Raw genomic sequence first — 20,768 nt, 5'->3', positions numbered from 1 at the left:
ACATTTTATTTCTGAGCCATATATACTCATGAAACCATAGGTTCCCTGCTCTAGACTAGGGGTCTCCAACTTTTTCCAAGCTCAAAGCTACTTTTTGTTACTAATTAGCGCAAAGGGCACCCAGTTTGATATTCATTTCTAAAATTATTATGTAATTACTGTGTTGATACTATGTTATTACCAGGTTGATTTTGGGAAATAAGGTTAAATAGACTCAGTCAACCGCAAAAAAAAATATATATATATATCATCATTTTAACTAGAAAGTTTTGATGTCCTTGCACCTTAGTTGTCCTCAGGGCATTTCTGGTAGCTTGACAAAAATCGTGTGATGAGATGAGATCCAATACCTTTTCATGTGTCGTCTGTATCCTAAGTGATCTACTTGAAAGGTTCCGACCATCTGATCATTCGATTTCCGTTGCGTTAAATGTTATGCAATTGTGAACAACCATCCATGCCCCTAGAAGCCAGAGAATTAGAATTCTGTGCTCTTATCATTGTATTCCGTTTTAATTCCTGCTGTGGTCATCAATAATATTTATCGATTGATCAATAATTGCACAGATATGGTAACGCATTTCCAATTTGTCCCCTTATAAGGCGCACTTAATCATAAGGCGCATGCTCAAATTTCTGGCCGGTTTGTAGTTTTTGGATGTGTCTGGATAATACGGTACTTTAAATTCATGCACATTCATATTTGTTTGGTCTGTTTTGTGTCCATGCACTCCTGTTTGCTCTGTATTACCTGCATATGTTGTCCCCATCCAGGTAGCTTTGACCTGTTCACTGAGTCCAATGGTACATCCAAAGAGGACTTCTCAGAATTTGACAGCCTTCGCTCCTCCTCTGTCCCTGCTGGTACTCACCCTGTCCTAGTCTGCCTATTTACAACAGTCTGTGTTCTTTTTCCTCTGTGCCCTCAGAGATCCCAACATTTCTGTTGCGCACAGACATGTCCTGTCTATGTATCTTTGGTTATACCACCAGACTTGAGCAATAAGCCATGACAGACATATTTCTAATTTAAAAAAAACAACATTATTTGGAAATGTACAGTGTTTGCTCTGCTCTGGTCTGGTCATGTATCTCCCAGGGTGTAAATCTAATTGTGGTGTCGCTTATCTGTCCTTTCTAAAATCTCACAACTCTGAAATCAATTGCTAACATACTTTTAAAAACTCGCGCGTAACCGTTAAACATTGGGATTAAGTAACTGATCTAAAATTTAGTGTTTCACATGGAAGAGTCGAACAGCTGGCCAATAACTCTGTTATGTGGGAAAACAAAAACTTACTAAATAGAACCAGAAAAGCAAATGAATTTTGATCTGTCAGGCCAAATGTTGACCTAGCTTGATTGTAAATGAAGTCGTAGAGTATATACAATATACTGCGTCTCATCCTATTTCTATATGAAATCCTGAAATTTTATCCAAATCTACTCAAAATTACAGGACAGAAAATTGTACAATTATGAAAAGAAAACATTCCTGTATTCATTCATGTGTAATGTGGATACCGAACATCCTTTTATGTTTTTTATTGACTTTTTCTCATCTCAACAAGAATCTAAACTGGGTTGCGGCGGTTAGTGCGCTGAATCCTGACAAATGAACCACGAGTGATAAAAATAACATATAAAAAGGAATTCGATTTTTCTCATCACACTATTTTATTCACTGTACCAGAGATGAATGTTAATTTCGTTTTGCATTTCACATGATATCCTGCATCCATACATTATATCCTATTCTTCTATTCTAAGCATTGTAAGTGACAGACATCGTTAAATACTGCGGCCATGATTAAAATCATACATTGTTAATGTAAACTATGAACACGATACAAACATACAATTTACAATGTATTTATTTAATGTCATTCAAAGTCCAATTCATCATCAGATACATCATCATCGGTTGTTTCCCTCTTGGGTGACTCTGAACAGTTTGATGAGATAAAACCTAATGCCTATTCTTATGTCACCTATATTACTTTTTGTCCACGATTTGGTGCGCTGACCGCGATATATGTTTGATTCTCGTAGCATTCAATTTTTTGCGATTGTGGTCAGCGATATTTTTCCGCTGATCATGCATTACATGAACACGGTAAAGCCTTGTGTTTAACGCGCACCCAAAAAGGTATGTTATAAACCAATCAATAAAACCCTTACAGAAAAAAATCGAAATAAATCAATAAAAAAATGCTGCACTGAAATTTGCTCGCAGGTCGTGGTGGGTTTTGTCTTGTGGGGCGAAATGCAGGTGATTCAGACCAATGCAAAAAGTATTTCCTAAAAAAGGAAAATTTGGGAAGGTTCTGGTAAAGCAGCAGGCTTCTGAAGAGAATTTCTAAAAACTGACTGATTCCTGAAAGTCAACGCACCCTTTTTAACATGGTCTTATGCAAAGTGCTATTATTAGTTCATCCTAATGACATTTGGAGCAGATGGCTTGCTGGGTTTTGTGCTTTTCTTTCTCTTTTACCATCATTCGCAAAATGTTCCTGCCTCTGAATGTACTCCCATAATAGTTTTTCTATAATACATATATCAAATGAAGAAAAAAAAGGACTTACCTGAAGGTTGCTGCAGGGTTTCATTTTGGATGTAGGCCATGGTTGTATAAAACCAACCGTGTTAAATAGTAAGCTATGTCCTGGGTACTTATCAATTCAATCAAGTTGATACACATTTGTGATAAAATAAAAGGTGCCCAACTGTTAGCAATTATGATTGTTTATATTGGACGATATATTACATTATTGTTATTTTCTTATCTAATTAACAATCTAAATAATTTTTCACTATTAGTGTTTAAATATGTTGATAATGATGAATATTATTGTTTAAAACTATCTCATGCAGGAATTTCAAACACACGGCCCGTGGAATGATTTAATCCAGCCAGCCATACATTTCCGAGTATTCAACAATAAACGCAAGTCTGTAGTTAATTTCTATCAAAAGTTATCATTGTTTTAATACATAGAAACCAAATGCTCAAGAACGGTGTAAAAGAGCTGACGTCCAGGAATGGTTCTATCTGTACAGTTATTTTTGTTAACAGGTGTCCTCTGTGATGAACGATAATAATACAAAGTAGTACGCAAGGCTGACGGACCAAAACTTGAATGACATTGTAAAAACTGTAAGCCTCAGGATTTGACACATAATATTGATGCACTTGTAAATGCAAAACAATATGCCTAGTTTCAGGAGTCAGCAGCAGCAGCAGGTAAACTGCAGGAGTGTAATGAGAAAAATACGTTAAGGCACGACATTTGTTTGCACAGATCATTAAGAATAAAATGTATCCGGTTTCATGTTAAGTACAATAATGTGCAGTATTATCTCATCTTTAGTAGGCCTTGTCCCATAGTCATAGCTTATGTTATTGCCCGCTCACTGCTTTGACTCTTATTTTGTATTTCTTTTCCTTTTAATTCAAAGCAGCAATTGAGGCAAGCATATTTTTTATTCATAGTTCCTACTTGAGTTTTTTTTAGTGTGGTGAGTTGTTTCAGATGTAAATCTGAATTCATTCAACTGTTAGAATAACAAATGTGTTAACACATCCAATGCCAAATATGAATATATATATATATATATATATATATATATATATATATATATAAATAATGTGTGTGTATTGTGATTAGAAAGATCTATTATTTGTGATAAGAATTTGTATGCCTGATCTAATGACTCTCTGCAAGTGTTCCAGTATTCGCATACTCCAAAGAATGAAAAAAGTACTTCACGAGTATTAGTTAGCTGTTTTCAGAGCAGGTCTGTGGTGCTTTTGGTGTACTTTGCTGTCTGATTTTTAATATTAACCTTATAAGGTTTTGTTATGGTTTCAGTATACGACTGACTACATTGTGTTTTGCATCTTGTAACAATTTTCAAATTATGCTTCAATTTTAATTCACACTAGGTCTTAACTTTAATACAATTTGGGAAACAATATCCAGCACTGTGATACTGTCATTTATCTTTTTTTCCCTTTTTCCCTTGTTATAAGAATAAAATACAACTTTACCTCAAACAAGTGCAAGGATGTGAAAAACAGACCAGGGTAATGGTAGCTGTGTCTTTCATGTGAAAAAACAGCATTCCAGAAAGGGTCAGTCGGTCACAAAACAAAGATAGAGTGAAGGTCACCATCAAGCTCTGTTAAGAAAATAACAATGGTATATAGACTAAAAAGCTCCTGTCGTTTTTTTTTTGTTTTTTTTTTTTTGCTAATAGAATTTAGTTTTAAATTCTGAACATTAACTTGTGTTTTGTAGGTGATGGAGGGTTACCATCCTCTATTCCTTCCCAAGCCAGTCTAGCTAGCAGTAGCAGTTTGGACCTCTTTGACCCTCTTCCCACATCCATCTCTACTTCCTCCAATCCAACCAGGAAGACTCCAGAATCCTTTCTGGGTCCCAATGCTGCCCTGGTCAACTTGGATTCTCTGGTGACTAAACCAGTGCAACCTGCACCAGCATTCAACCCTTTCTTGGCTTCGGCAGGTAGGTCCAAATCTGCGGTTAAATACATTTTGTTTTAAGCAATACCGAAAAGAAACAAAGTATTGAACACACAGTTTAAATTCGGTTCCACATTCTGTATTTACCCCGCCCTACTCAACTTGAATACGTTCAACTGAGCTATACCCCAAAACACATTGCATTTCCATAGCCACAGTCACTGACCAACATCACAATCTTGCATTACATAAAATTTATTATTCTTGGCGTTGAGCCATGGTCACGCAGAAACCTAGTATTTTCAGCAATTCTTTGTGCACTAATCAAGCTACCGTTGAACCTTTTCACCCGCAATCAATGTTAGAAAAGTTTGCCTTCTTAAGAATTAGCAGTGTCTTTATCATTGATAACGCCAAAAAGATTAGACACGGCACGCCAGGATAAACATTTACCGTGTTTTCACGACTATAAGGCGCACCTAAAAGCCTTTATTTTTTTCAAAAGCTGACCATGCGCCTTGTAATACTTATATATGATCAATATTGAGTGGCAAGGTCTCGCAACTAAGGCAAGCAGCCGTCGACTAGATTTTCCCACCTAGGCGAAGTAGTCAGCAGTTTATGCTGGGATATATATATATATACACAGACATTTCACTTCCTAACCGATGTGTCAGTCATCATTTGAATTGGTCACTATTGGCTAAAGTTATTTAGAGGTAAAGGAGGCGGGTCCTTTTCAGCATTTATAGGCTCGCATAGGCTCAAGCGGGGCAAAACAAAGCCTGCAATTGGCCCAAAACGATGAATGTGAATCAGTCAGGTTGCTCTACGGCACAGGTGTCAAACAGGCGGCCCGCGGGCCAGATCAGGCCCGCTAAGGGATTGAATCCGGCCCGCGAGACAACAACCAAAGAAGCGCAAGAGAAAAACGAGCTGCAGGTTGAAATATGTCAACTTGATGTTGCCAATGCCAGGTGCCTCTCACAAAGACATTGTACTTGTATTTATTTATTTCTCTCTCTCTCTCTTTTCCACCCTTTTACTCCCACTCTCTGTCATCGCCTCTTTCACTCTGTGTCTCTTTTTCTTTTCCTTTGTTGCTTTTTGTCTCTTTCTCTCTGTCTTTTAACCTCTTTTGCTCTAACTTCCTTTTTTCCTTTTCTCTTTCTCTCTTCCTACAAGTCGCGCTTTCTTTTCTCTTTTCTCTCCTTCTGTCTTTCTATTTTTCTTTAGATTTCTTTCTTCCCCTCCCTTTTCCTCCTCTCTCACGACTTTTTATCTTTTGTTTCTCACTCTCTCTCCGTCTCTCTCTTTTTCTTTCTTTGTCCCGCCCTCTCTCCTTTTCCCTACCTTTTTTCTCATATTTCTTTATCTCTCTTTTTCTTTCTCTTTAATCTACTAGTCTGGCCCTTGACAGAATGTTTGTTCTATCGTGTGGCCCCCGAGTTAAAATTAGTTTGACACCCCTGCTCTACTGCATGGAGAAAACATTTTTTACCAGTCTGTATTTGTAAACAGGAATTATGGTGCTAAACAGACAACTAGCAACGTCCATAGATACAGATGCTTCTCTGCGGATTTTTTTTTAATTTGTCGGCCATTATTGCGTGTTTTGGAGTGTGTATATATTTTATATGGATTTACTACACTCACGGATGTAAGAGGACCACGGTTGCGCATTATTATTAAACGTGACGACTTTGGTGAGTTACCCCGGCTTTATAGTTTCCAAGTGTCTTGTTGCAGACTGATCTTGATGTTTCTGTGATGAGTCTATTTTTAAATTAAATTGTCATATGCACAGTAAAAAACCCTGCACAATAAAATTACTTACTTTGCTGTCCACACAGTTTCCAGCGAAAAAGAAAATAGAAACTACAATCCCAAGAGTTTAACTTTCCTAATGATATGTGAAATGACGCATTTGAGTGATTGGTGAGATCGTGCAGACACCATGTCCATACGTGCCTGAGACACTTATTTGCTTCTTTGCGAGCTGTCGGAATGTTAAGGGGTTAATAAGTTTGATGAACTATCTGACTATTTTGTTGACGTTCCCACTCTAGTGCCTTATAGTCCGGTGCGCCTTATGTATGGAAAACATAAGACAAAAAACTATTTTTGGGGGTGTGCTTTATAACCCGATGCACCTTATAGTCATGAAAAAACGGTAATAAAGACTTCAAAAGAAGAAAAAAAACATGTCAGGATAAATTGGCAAATATGACTACATGGTGGTGCTATGAGATTAGCCTAAGTTATAATAATAGTTCCATGAAAGATTGTTCATTGTAACAATAGCGCAATAAAAAGCTGTGCAATGATATTTAATAGAAACAAAATTGACAAATAAGTCATCCGTTTCAATACAACCGGCAAGATATATATTTTTCAGTCTCGCACGCTTGTTTAGGGTGGTGATGGCCATGGGAAAGAAACTGTCTGAGCTGTTTTAAGGGACCTGTAATGGCTACCTACCAGAGGGCACAAGTTCAAAGTGATAGTAGCTGGGGTGAGAGTTTCTTACTTTGTTCGTCTTTCATAGTGGTCGTTGTGTAGGTCGTCTGTTTTCCCCCGTCCAGGATTTCCGCAGCGATAACGTGTTTTTCTTCAAACAATCATTGCCTAGGGAAATGTTGCCTGGGTACTTTTTACCCGCTAACATCAGATTATTGTACAGAAATTGATGGGTAATATCAAGTAGAGCCAAGCTTCTATATTTGTGAAACTTGCGATTTTCTCAAGTAGAACTGAATAGAGAAATGTAAATGCTGTCTGTGGAAACTAGCCTTTACCCAAAAGTGTCAAGACTCTATATGAGCTGTAGTGCGCATAATAGAATAGTGGGTTTTCTCCAGTCAAATGTTTTCCTCTATTTTTGTGATGCAAAATAATGTACCGTATATTCCTCTATGTAAGGCTCTCTGGATTATAAGGCGCACCCCCCCAAAATAGTATTTTGTCATTTTTCATACATAAGGCGCACCGTACTATGAGACGCATGAAATTGAGACTGCAGGAAGAGCTATAGACTTTATTAATTTATAGAATTGGGCTCGTTATACCAAAGCAATGATTGAACAGTCAATAAATGGGGCTGATCAAAATTGCTCAACATTGTATGAAACTGGAATCAAACCCCGGTCGTAGCAGTGAGAGCATCAACACTAGACCACTAGTGATGCAGATGACAGATTAAGAGGTATTTGATGTTAACTCATTATCACACGATTTTTACTCATGGAGCCGGAAACACCTTTTTGCATTGTGCATTCTGTACTGAAATGCCTGGCCGTCAATGATGTTGTGTTGTAATTTGTATATGAACGTAAAATAGCTTGTATAGTATTTTGTTGAAATACGTTCTCTTAGAGGAGAGACTTTTAACCAAACAGAATGCACTTTGCATATCAGTGTTTCTGGCACTGAGTGTTTGATAGTGTGGTAATGAGATAAGCTCTAACCCCTTTGCATATTTAATTGGTACCACTGGCTGTCTAGTGTTAAAGTGTGAGTGCTTCTGTTGCATACAATATTTTGTGATTGATGTCAGTGATTTTTATAAATTTGTTACATTTTTGCACAATCATTGCTCAAATATGTTTTTCCCGCCAAACCTCTTATGGTAACGCGTACCTTTAATTACTTTATGCATTTACAACATTTTCTTCTGCGGTATATAAAGCGCACCAAATCATAATTCGCACATTCAAATTTCTGGCCAATTTGGGGGTTTTGGGTGCACCCTATATCCCGGTGAATAGAGTGATTCAATGACAGCCTTCTTGTTTTTACGCAACTGCCATTGTCTGCTAACTTCTAGGTGGTGCCGCTGCAGCTTCCAGCTCTCCCGCCAATCCTTTCCAAGTGAGCCAGCCAGCTCCGCCGACCCTCAACCAAATGCGAGTCAGCCCAATGCCTTCAGGCTTCGCCAGTGGCATGTCTGATCCAATAGCCATGTCCTCGTTGCCAGCCCAACCCGTCGCCATGTTACCATTGGCAGGCATGGCTCCCGTGGGGCGACCTATGCCTGCAATGGGGGTTGGCGTTATGCCCCAGCCAATAATGAGCATGCCCCCCCAAGCTGGGGCACAGCCCACTGGAGCAACCAACCCTTTTCTTTCGTGAGGAGATATCTGCGGGACAACTTGCACCCAGAATCGCCATTCACCCCACTTCTAACTCAACACCAAGCTGTAGAAAGCTTCACAGGGAATTTGTCTTGCCCCAGGCATCCCTTATCTGCAAAAAGGTCATAGACAAGTTGGAACCCTTTTATTATTACCACACGCTTCCTCATCTTCCTCCCTCAATGCTACAAACTGCCTAATCTTTGTGTTCCATCTTGATGTGACACTGGTGAAGATCATTGTCTATTTAGCATCACAGTTGGAGTAGCAGGGGTGTTTACATTTTCCCCTCCTCACCCACAGAGGCAGGAAGGTAAACTTGCCTCTCACCCTCTCCTTTTCGCCGTCAAATTGCTCCTTTCTTCTGTGGAGTAACAGATGCCTGACTTTACTAACGCCAGGATCGTATCTTGTCACTAGAGCTAATCGTTTTTTAAGCCCTATCAGCTGAATAGTGCGAGTGTGGGTGCGCATGCGTAAGTGAGTGGTTGCACATATTAGTGCTATGATACTGTGTATTTTTCAGTCCTTTTTTCTTTCTTTACTGGAGTTGAAATGACAGAAACCTTAAGATATGTTTTTTGTATGTCTGCGTATGTGCACGGCAGCAGGGATTTTGCACATTTTGTTGGCTTATTTTTTAAACATATTTCCATAACTGCTGGGCTCACCATGACACCTTAGCATACGTTAGAAGGCTATCTGCAAAACGGGGCTCTTCAGTTAAAATGTATGTTTGTCACAGCGCTCTTATGGAACCCATCCCCAACACCACACAAAACATGCTAACTGCAGGGTTCATACAGGTGCTTGAAATCCTTGAAATGTAATATGTTTTCAAGGATCGAAAAGTGCCACTGGCATTAGTTTGTACGGCATTGTCTTATGATGTGTCATCGCCCCCTATGGGTCGCGCCCCTGAGGACAGGTGCATGCAACACCTATACAGGGCACTTTGAAATGTGTAAGCCATGCAAACAATTAAAGTTGTGTTTCCCAGTATTCAATTGTAAAGGGAAGAACGTCCTGGAACTGAAAGTGTAGGCTACATATAATGGTAATTTTTACCCAACACCAATATGGGAAGAGATTTGTCTCAAAAATATTTACACATGCATTGTTCAGATCCACAAATAGATTTGTGATATGCTCAAGATTTAAAAATCATGTTTTGAAAAATACACAAGATTATATTCGCATATGTAAATCAATTCACACGGGATTTTGTTCCTTCTATTGTATTGGAGACATTGAAAAATTGGCTTTGAAAGTCCTTGAAAAGTGCTTGAATTTGGCCATAAAAAAGATATACAAACCCTGTAACTGCATAGGCTCACAGATAATATGTCAATTCCCCAAACCTATTAGTCCTTGTGATGGATACAATTTAAGCTCCAAACAAATGTGCTTTGACGGATGAATTAACTGTATGGTGTCAGTATTCCAACAAATCGAGGGATTCTTTTTTTGTACTTGGGTCAAAGGGAAAGAAATATCAGCTTCCATGTGTTCTTGAAGGATTATTTTAGTCCGTTTTTTAAGTAGAGTTCTCCGCCTTTGGTGGTTATGTCTGCGGCATCTTGTTATGACCTGCTCCCCCAGTTGGCCGTTTACTACGACTTTACCACCTGCAATGGTTTTATCTGGTGAGCACGCAGCGGAACATCAAATGATGTTCCAGGGAATTGGTAGGAAGTCATTCTTTTGTTTTTTTATGTTAAACCACAGCAACCTTTCTGTAATGTTAAGGTGGTGACTAGCTGTATATTTTATTTTAGTCTACATGAGATCATTCTAGTTTTTCACCCTATGGGTCAGCTATTCCCTTCTTAGAAGCACAACTGTTACTAAAGTCAAAGCGAGTAATCCCCTAACTTCCATGTTTTTGTTTTTTGCAGGTTAGACCCTCACCGTTTTTTTTTTTTTTAGACGATTCACACTCCAATGTTACTTCCCTCCCATGCAATTTTAAATTGTGCAAGATGTTTCTATTACTGGGATTACTTTGTAGAAAAACCGAGCTCGTGTTGTAAGAGATAATTGACACATCTCTTCAATTGTCTATCACTGCCAATATTTTTATTTCGTGGTCTGTTAGCTTCAGCGTGCCACAACCCATCTTTGTATTGGATGTGCTCGGTCAGATAAACAGAACCCTTTTTAGTGTCTCTAATACATACTTTCTCAGGCAAATGGAGGGTCAGCTTCAATGTGCATGAGATGGTGAGAGCAGATGGATTACAAATGCTTGGCTCACTGATGGGTATGCTCAATGCCCAGTGGAACTAATTGCAAACAAAAAATATATGACAATACATTAACAAAGTTGCTAGGATTCTATTATTTAACTGCGTCCACTGATTGTGGTGGTTGCATTTAAACAAAAACGGAACTGTTAAATGACTCATTGAATGACCACTTTTTATGTCTGACTCGCAGTGACGGTAGAGTTTGTTATACAGTATATTTGACAAGCTCTTGATCACTTTTTATTTCACAATGCTTAAATTGAAAGGATTAACAGACCTTATTGTCTTTGTATGCATTCATACTAGCATTTTTATTCTTAACGTCTGTCCAGTTAACCTTGTCATAGTGCAGGGAGCAGGCTGCTTTTTATCCAATACATGCTCTGTCTGTCGGCATTATAACTGTATAATATAATTTATCATTTGTAATATTGTAACATACCATTCTTTTTTGACCTTTATTATCCTGTGTAATGGGTTTTTGTAGGTTAACGGCTCCGTGGATTCTTAACGGCATCTAAATGAGTGTAGCTGCATTGGTTCAAAAATAAAAGTATATCAATTCAGCTCTGTATTTCCTTTCACTGTCCTTTTCCTAACAATGACAGGGTTCGTATGGGCGCTTAAAATTAATAAAAAAGCTTCAATTTTAATGTAATTTCAAGAATAGAAAAGCGCTTGAATTTTGGGTGAAAAGCTTGTAATTGCCTTAAATTGTTGCCATGTTTCTCAAGTAGTCTGCTTGAAAATGACCGTGACTCTGCTCTTTGGGGGCTTTGTTTTTCCCTTGCATTTCTTCGTCCCTCTTGAATTAGCTCACGGCATTGTTATGTGAAGTGTCATTGCCCTTAATGTATCCTGCCCAATAGGACAGATGCAGTCTACATGTAAATGGCACTCTGAAATGTGTATTAGTGCCAGGATTAAGCATCAATTATGGACCTCATGGACAACAAAATTAAGGTAGTGTTTTTCCAGTGGTAATTTGTAATGGGAAGAAGTTGCCAAAACTGAAAATGTAAGATACATATTCATTTTCACCCACCCATCTATGGGGGAGAGATTTGTCTTAAAAATATTTACACTCTTATTGTTCAGATCACCAAATACATTCGCGATTTACTCAAATCTGAAAACCAAATGTCTCGAGAAATGCATCCGCAAGGTTAAAGGTCGCAGATATATTTGTGTCTTTGCAAAATACATGCTACACACCGGATTTCTTTTAACGGTACTCGAGAAACTGGTTTTGAAAGTCCTTAAAAGTGCTTAAGTTTGGCAATAACAAGGGTGTACAAACCCAAGACAGATCATCTCATTAGAGTTAAACTTTATGCGAAAAGACGTTTATTAAAAAATATTTCAAAAAATGAGAACATAATCTTAAGGTTTGTTTAACCACGAGGAATATGTCAATTTTCTTGTAGACATTACAAAAGAGTCTGTTCTTCGGTGAACAAGTTGGACGCGGTGGTTTGAGACTGCACGTTTGAAGAATTTGATGGTCCAGAATCATAGCCCAGTTTTTTCATGTCCTTCATGATGATGTTAAAACAAACTGTAACAAATCCTTGCGAGCAAACTCGTGTCACTGTTATGGGGGGAAAAAACAAAAACTAGTGACATAGCGCACCAATACCAATCTAGTAGCATTGTTGTTGAATAAACTTCCACACATACCTTCTCGTCCTTCGCCCTGGGCTACCACTTTTGAGTCTGTGTACTCTGGTCGACGTCCCAAAAGCCAACTTTAAAAGATAGAAGGGATATTGAGTTGCTAGAAGCAGAGGTAAGATATTAAGCCCGTGCGCGACCCAAAATTCAAGTCGGGCTTAAAATGTCATTCTATTTGGGTCAGGCCTGGCTTCTTTTCTGATGACCATTATCCACCTATCATTGTTGTTATCTGTCTGGTTGCCTCTTTCTCAAGGTACTGCGCTAGATTCTTAAGGACTGCTGTGGTTTATGCTCCATTTTTCAACCCTTCTGAGTAACGGACTACCTTAAAATGTTTTAACTAATTTAAAAAGCAGCCAATGCAGACAGAAATATGACGTACATCTTTATACACTCTTGATTAACTTCAATTGTGTTACAAGGGGCATCCTTTAGTTTGTTTTCAAAAATCACCTCTCCCCCCTGAAAACTCACTAATAAAAATATGAAATTCCGGGTTGCTCCGGACTTGGTCCTGCAAATCAAGTTAATTATTTGGGCTTGGGCCGGGTCAGGCTTTAATAGGAGCGGGCCTAGGTCGGGTCGTATTTTATAGGCCTGATCGTACATCTGTAAAAAAGCACATTCGACATTCACCTGAGGTAATATTTCACTAAGACTCAAACAGCAAAACCTCTGGAATAACTGATAAGAAAATAATGTACTATGTTAGCAGTTCTAACATGGAAGAACCACTTTTATGTGTACTTGAGATTTTAAAATAATCTGTTAAAAAGAGCATTAAGGAAAGCACTTGCTACTATCCATTCTATCCCTCTGCAAAAGAAATAACCTTTACATTTTCTTAATTCAAATGTATTTGTAGAGCACATTTCAGGCAATAAATTGCCACTCAAAAGTGCTGTAAAAAAACAATAAGACAAAACAATTGCCTTCTTTATCCTCACCCACAAAAAAACTAATGCACGGACACACACACAAAGATTAAAATAAAAACAAATAGTATAGGAGATACACAGATTAACCATGTGAGGAAAGAGACCTGAGGGGGGCTTATCCACACTCATAAGGATGGCAGCACATGGCCTCTAGATTTTCAGCCATTGAACCACACTCTACTAGTATATGGCAGGACTGCTAAACCAAAATGCTTCACCCTCAAAAGATGAGTATGAAGTAAAAACACTTGTTCTTACGAAGGTTTTTTAAATGGAAGTAGTCGCATCTCATCTTCTTTCTTCCCTTGATGGAAATAAATAGCTAAAAATGTACCTATTTTACGAGAAAAAAACACATTTGAAAAACCCATGCACCGATAGTTTTTCTGTAGGTTATTTTTTTGTAAAATAGTCTTTAAAGTAGTTTGTATCCAAAAATAAGACTTATAAACACAGTAAAATAAAAACAAAATACTTATTTGCTAAAGGGGCAAGATTACTTTTCAACTTAACACTAATGAGATCCTCTAATGCACTGTTTGGAGGTATTTTAAACTTAAGAGGATAAAGGGGACTATATGAAAGTTCAAGAAACTTCTGGTGTATAAAGCCAAAAAAATGCTTTTATTAAACGAAGTATGGTCTCTGATCATATATGTTGGGAAAAAACAGGAACAAGAAGAACCAAGTACAGACGCTGCCCTACTTACGAACGAATAGGTTCCGGTTTAATTTGTACGTAAGTAAGTTGCTTTGGTGCTATGTTTTGTATGTTTACGGTTTATATAAGTATGTTTAAGGCTTGCATAAGTAACATGTATTGTTTTGTACTAAAAAAAATAAACATTTCATCAAACGATATGCTCTATAAAGATAAATAAAGTGACGTTTAACTTACTTTTGAAAGAAGTGGCCGTAAAAAAAAGTCATCCAACCCTTTTCTCAACTGCATCAAGCTTTCTTATTCCACTTTCATTTCAATAGAAATGGTCTTTACACTTAGTACTAACCATATTAAATGAATGCACGAGATATTTAACAATAAAAATGTCAAAATTATTAGCGCGCTGGAGATACAGTGTAGACTGTTTACACAGGAACTAGGAAGAGGAAGCGGATTTCTTCAGGGTGGATGCTGGATGACCTCCCACAGCGCCACACGCCGGTGGCGGCGGAAAGATGCACGACCTTAATGTCCATTACTTACAGCAATGTCTGGATATTTTTTGACATTCCAAAAAATATGTTGCTATGTACCGTTTTTCCCAAGTGGATGGTCGTAAGTAAGAGAGTGTCTACTGTATTAACACAAACCAAACGAATCACCTAACTCACCTAGTGAACTTTTGAAGTCTCCATGTGGGTTCCGGAACAAACATAGGGAGAATCCGTGTATGCCTGAGGGGGACAATAATATAGCTGATGTGTCTAATATTAAAGAAATGCACAATACTCACAAAATGTTTAGGTTGTTGCGGCAGAAGTCCGCGTATCGAATGTGTAAAAGCATTTTTTAAAGCTGAATTGGGTAAACAAATAAAAATGGATTTCAACAGTGATAGGCCATCAGGGACTGCAAGGCCTTTTCTGCTGGGCTAAAATATATCTAATACATCTGTAATTGTATTTTTCCTCCATGAATATTTATGAAATAATTCAAAATGGTCAGCTTCCTTTGATTGCTTTCCCCTGGTTGCACTGCGTCCAGATGTGTGCTTTCATATTTAAGCCAATCACATTTCAGCCATTACTTGTTGCTGGGTCAAATCTACTCGGGCACCTTCACTATCAGTTCTGCAGGCCCTGAGGCATAACAGCCATGTCGATAAAAATGTTGGTTTAGCCAATCAGAATTCAAGTTTGGGGGAACAGGGCATTCTTATAGATTTAATTAAACGTCAGCAGTTACACACACTATGATTGGCTAGGGGGCGGTAACGGAAGTATCGCAACAAAAAGTATAGAAAAAGACTTTTTCAACCCCTAATCGAATAAAAACGTATACGACAGGACAAGCTTGACTTTCAGCATTAGTTTTGACGGTGATAGAAAAGAACTATATGATGGAGCTAAAATGCATGGATAATCTGTACAACAGAGTCAATGAAATCTTCTACGGAGAAAGGAGGATGGATTTTGGTGAGTAAAACGTGGCTGCATTCTTAAATAATAGTGCAATTTTATGAGGGTATTAATAATGCCTTTTTTTATCTGTCGCAACTGTTGCTCCAGTGAATGTTTTGTAGCCATCAAATAGTTATTGATGATTGAATGAATTCAGACATAGCAGTACTGAAGGCCTAGGTGTCAAATGCACAGGCTGCCACTAGATTTCAAGTTGACATGGCACTTACTTTCCAGGGGTTAATGGGACATGTGTTGCTCCATAGCCTCTGACCACATCGTTGCCAAACAAATCTGGTCCATACACGCTCAGCACAAGTTGAGGCCCTGATTTACAAAAAGCACATGAGATGGTTGATAAATCTTTCCTCATATTAGAAAGGGAAATAACGATGATCCTACGTGGGGGTGTGCATGGGAGGGATGCTTACATCCTGAAGGGTTTGTGCTCTTAAAAGTAATGTCCAGCGGGAAATTCCATATCAACTTGTGTGACGACTGACTGCCTTTACATGTTATTTGAGAGATCCCTTCCTCCAAACCCTACGCAAAGAGAAAACACATTTTAAAACGGAACACTAATCGAAGATCGAGCATAAACTGTTAAAGAGAATTGGCAACACAAATACTGCGAAAGTAAGAAAACATTGCAACAGTGTCTCATGCAGACTTGAGCAGTAATTCAAATTTCCCAGAAAAACTTGTCATATTTAGATCAGTGTTTTTCAACCAGTGTGTCACGAGAAATTTGCTCAATTTTATCTTTGCAAAGTTCAGTAACTTAGCTTTCTTGCAATGATCATCCGATAACTAACATTCATCCAATGCTAATGGTGGCAACAGATTACTTTATATTTTCTTTGCATATACTAATTATGTGGTGAAAATACAAGACTTGTGTTTGGTTGAACTGTTAAGATTGCACTGCAAAACATAATTATATAAAGCACACATATTGCCCATATTTTGCTGATTTTATTTATTTCTCACATATTATTAAAACTATAGAACATGGCTAAAAAAGTAATTAACCGGCAGATAACTTTTATTAAATTATCTTATTATTTTGTTATGTTTTTGGGGGGATAAATAAAAGGTTAAACCAGAGGTCAGGAATCTTTTTGAACCAAAGAGCCATAAAAGCAAAACATGTTTTAAAAAAGAAATTGAGAGAGACGCATCATATATTTTCAGACAAAATTGAAAAAACTGCCAAACACGCTCTCTAGACAAAAGCTAATTCTTCAGCACATTTTATTTCACTGTGTGTCATTTGATGATTTAATCAAATGTATGAAATTATAATAATGCCAAATCCTTTTTCCCAAATCAATGTAAATGTACCATTTACAATTTGTCTTCCACCTTCAGTTAAGAGTGTTGAGGCAATTTTTTTCCATGAAATTTTTCCTTAATAACGGTTTCAAAACAATGTGCATGCAAAGTTCATTTGTACAAATGTCACAAATTACTGCAAACGATAAGCATATCGTCATATTCACTTTTGGTGTAGACTGCACTGAGCAAGAGAGAGAGAAGGAAGTGCCTTGCGCTGTGTGGAGGGATCCGCCCACCTGTACTGCTCACCCAATCAAAGTCGTTTGCCAGCGTTTTTATTTATCAGTTTAAATGGTTTCTTATGGAACTTCTGCATTAAGTTGCTCCGGCTTTATATGGACCAAAATCGGGATGAAATCACTTGACTTTGGAACGCCACAGAGAGATGTGCAATAGTTACATTTTATTTCGGAGTTATATGTACTCATGAAAAGAGCCAAGTGATTGAGGAGTATGTTAGGAGTGACAAGATTGGATTGATTGAGAAACTAAATTGGGGTAGTAGTGAAACTGAGCAAGCGTGTGAATGAGAGAGTACTCAGTTGGTTTGGACGCATAGAGAGGATGGATGAGGAGCGAATGTTGAAGAGGATCTACAGAGCAGAAGTAAATGGAAGGAGACCGAGAAGAAGGTTACGATTGACATGGATGGATGGTGTTATGAGTACACTGCAGGAAAGAGCTCTAAATCTAGTGGAAGCTAGAGCTCTTGTTGGTGATAGGAATTAGTGGAGAGGTGTTGTGAGAGGATAATAGGATGTTTGGATGCGTTCTAAGGGATGGGCAGGGCACCTGTACGATGCGGCAGGGGTAAACCAGTTAAAGCTGTCAGTCCCTGCTGTTGAACAAAAGAGTGTGTTTTGTCACCATGATCCATGGCCGGTTTTGTGTGTCCCGTTTCATCTGGAGGGACGAAAGCATGACCAACTTGGGTGGCGAGGTGCTTAACTTGTTTTGGTGTTTCGGCTGGCAATAGTCAATAAATAAATAAATAAATACATTGTGTGTGTGTTTTTTGGTGCTTTTTCCGTTTTTATTTTATTTGTTTGTTTTGCTGTCGGTCACCCCTCTCGAGGGATACGACCAGGGTAGAAAGATAGGTATATAGATTGAGAGATAGAGAGCATTTGGAAGGCTACTCACAGTGGTAGGCATCCAGTCTTGGCCGTATACAAAACAGTATTTGCAGTACAAGTCGTCATAGCTCGGAAACTGCGATTTGAAAACGTAACATTGTAAAATAGATGAAATCAAAGATGGATGAAATCAAGAGTGCACCAAATCCAAGGGGCGTGTGGCTTCATAACGCTAGCTAGTTGCATTAGCTGTTACGCAAAAACAGAGATATAGGAAAAACTCACATTTGCTCCTTCGATCTGTCCATTCACCGACAAAAGAAACACCGAAGGGCTGCTTGTCGCCATCCTAGCTTCCAAAAATACATCTAAATGTCTTTTCAGAAGCTTTTCGAAAGGAAATGGAGCCTGCTTGTTATGCTAAACTAAGCCTTTTTGTTGCCAGGGCGACGTTTGTGCTAATAATGTGTCGTTCACGAATGAAACGGATCTTTGATCCAGCTCTTGGAAGTGAGCGAAGGGAGCCGGCTCTCCTCCAATCAAGAGCCTGCTCCCTTCGAGACCTTTTTGTCTTGTTATAGGTCAATATGGATTTTTTTGTTCAATGTTGTTGACCTATGAATTGACGAACATTAAAATTATTTGTATTTGTTCTTTTTTTGGATCTGCAAATATTTCAATTTAGGATTCCCGTTTTTTTCAGAGATGATGTGTTTCATTGGCTTTTTTTACATGAGAAAATGTAAAAATGATTTTTGTGTTTCCTGGTTCATTTGTTGTTGTGCTGAAAATTCAGTATTCGCAATTGACATTTTGTTATTTTTCAGAGATTCTGATTTGCTTGAGCTTAAATTATTTAAAATTTCACGGTTGAAGGAAAAAATAAATGATATAATAGACGAGTTAAATAATAGATTTTTTTTAGAAATTATTCATTCATTTTTTGCATAATGATACAGAATTTTTGATAATATACCTGTTCGATTCTCTTTTTCTTTTCTTTTTTACTTTTTGTGTCGTTTTTTTCCATAGCTTACCCCATTTTTTAATTTTTTCTTAAATTGATTTGTTTAGTTTTCTTAGCCCCCCACTTTTATGCATCCCCCATCCTTTTTCTCTACTTTTTATTTTTTCCTCTTTTGTTTCTTTTCTTTAACGTGTTACTTCTTTTTTTCTTACTTTTTTCTTTTTCTTTCCTACCTTATTCTCTTTTTCTTTTGTTTTTCCTTTTATCTCATTTCCCCTTTTTCTTTTGTAGTTATTTTGCTTCGTTTTCCATTTGATCTTTATTCACTATTTTTTTTTGTTATTTTTCCTTTTTTTATTGACTTTTTCCTGTTTTTTCTCTGTTTTACTTTTTATTTTTCTTCTTTGTTTTGTTTTCCTTTTATTCTTCCTTCTTTTTTCCTCCATTTTTGTTTTGCTTTTTTACAGCCTTTTAAAAACACGATTTTTTCCTTGCACTTTACTTATTTTTCTTGTATTATTTTCTTTTGTTCTCCCCCTAGCTCTCTATTCCCCTTATCTTCATATTTCGTTCTCTTTCTTCTTTTTCTCTTCTTTTTCCTTTTTAATCTTATATATGTGTTTTTTGCTTCATTATCCCTGTATCCAGTATATTCTTGCACGTGATTACATAATAATAGGTAATATACGAATTTGAGCGACACAACAATTTGAATAGCCGTGCGGGGAACGAAAGAGCGGCTCATTTTCGAGAGTGGGGCCTAAAGATCTGATTCTCCAAAATTAGCTGGAACTCCTATCCTAGGTTTAGTCGCGCCACCCCACCCCTACGGATCGTCGCGTGGGACATTTCTGACCGAAGCGAAAATATATATATACTCAGTGGCCACAAGATCGCAGCAAATATACAGTAAAGGACAACATAAATCCTTTTCCTTTTTTACCAGGAATGACGGATAAAAGTAGTATGCTGGTAGCTAAAAAGTACAACTAGTGTTCTATTTGGAGTTGGATTTCAGCTTTTCAAAACATTCCCCGATAAAAGTTGTTAGCCAAATTTTAGACACGAAAACAAAGAGGGATGTTTGTAAATATTTGGGACCATTTGAGGAATAGCATTATACAACGACCACCTTGCTCAAACCAGCAGTAATAAATTGTTTTTTATAATTTGTTAAACGAGACCCACAAGAAGTACTCGTTAGTAATTTTTTTTTTAAATTGTCCTCAGAGGTAAACTGAAGAAAATTGATGGGATCGGGTGTTTAGTGTACAACGGAAATGATTAATATTTTCTAATTAAAGTCAAACGTCTGGAATAAAGGACAACATTCAGGGAGGGAAAACAGCTGGATTCCTATTTAAAAAATGACAGTCTCTCGTTATATCTCACTAGCTCTCATCTTCAACAACACAACGAACTCTTTTAACAGAGAGTAATATTTATGAACGAACAGCTAATGCTCAGGACAGTCTGACATCAGACTGAGAGAACAAGTCTTGATAATATTCCAAACAATTGGTAAATGGTCTACATTTATATAGCGTTTTTTAAATCAATGAAGACCTCCCGAAGCGCTTTCCACTTACCTATTCATTCACACACTCCACCACCAACAGTGATGATGGCCATGCAAGGGGTCCACCTGCTTATAAGGGGCATTAGGGGTTCAGTGTCTTGCACAAGGACACTTTGACATTTAAGTCGGAGGAGCTAGTGAATTGAACCAGCTACCTCTTGATACCTGAGCTACTGCGCCCAAAAACACCCATCCATCCAT

At 37.7% G+C, this 20,768-nt stretch overlaps 2 protein-coding genes across 3 annotated transcripts in view; one reads left to right on the top strand and one right to left on the bottom strand.

Annotated features, from left to right (window-relative positions):
- Positions 1-11,442, top strand: part of epn2 (epsin 2) — a 33,298-nt gene extending 21,856 nt beyond the window's left edge. The window contains exons 8-10 of one of the 2 annotated variants that reach the window (XM_088353746.1): positions 775-864; positions 4,302-4,529; positions 8,313-11,442. In XM_088353746.1, coding sequence (XP_088209872.1) covers positions 775-864; positions 4,302-4,529; positions 8,313-8,617 — 623 coding nt within the window. In that variant the 3' untranslated portion in view covers positions 8,618-11,442. The remainder of the gene's footprint in view (positions 1-774; positions 865-4,301; positions 4,530-8,312) is intronic. The other variant, XM_088353821.1, reaches the window with a different exon arrangement.
- Positions 11,443-12,192: 750 nt separating this feature from the next.
- On the bottom strand, positions 12,193-18,495 carry b9d1 (B9 domain containing 1). The gene is made up of 7 exons (XM_088353943.1): positions 18,307-18,495; positions 18,089-18,157; positions 16,039-16,150; positions 15,838-15,934; positions 14,819-14,881; positions 12,549-12,616; positions 12,193-12,459 (listed from the first exon to the last, which is right to left on the bottom strand). The coding sequence occupies exons 1-7, from the start codon at positions 18,367-18,369 to the stop codon at positions 12,299-12,301; spliced, it is 633 nt and encodes a 210-aa protein (XP_088210069.1). The 5' UTR covers positions 18,370-18,495; the 3' UTR covers positions 12,193-12,298.
- Positions 18,496-20,768: the final 2,273 nt, after the last annotated feature.

This window comes from Urocampus carinirostris, chromosome 1 (assembly GCF_059441175.1).
Source record: "Urocampus carinirostris isolate Australia breed hairy pipefish chromosome 1, RoL_Ucar_1.0, whole genome shotgun sequence".
NCBI classification, from domain to species: domain Eukaryota; kingdom Metazoa; phylum Chordata; class Actinopteri; order Syngnathiformes; family Syngnathidae; genus Urocampus; species Urocampus carinirostris.
This window is presented reverse-complemented; position numbering and strand designations above follow the sequence as displayed.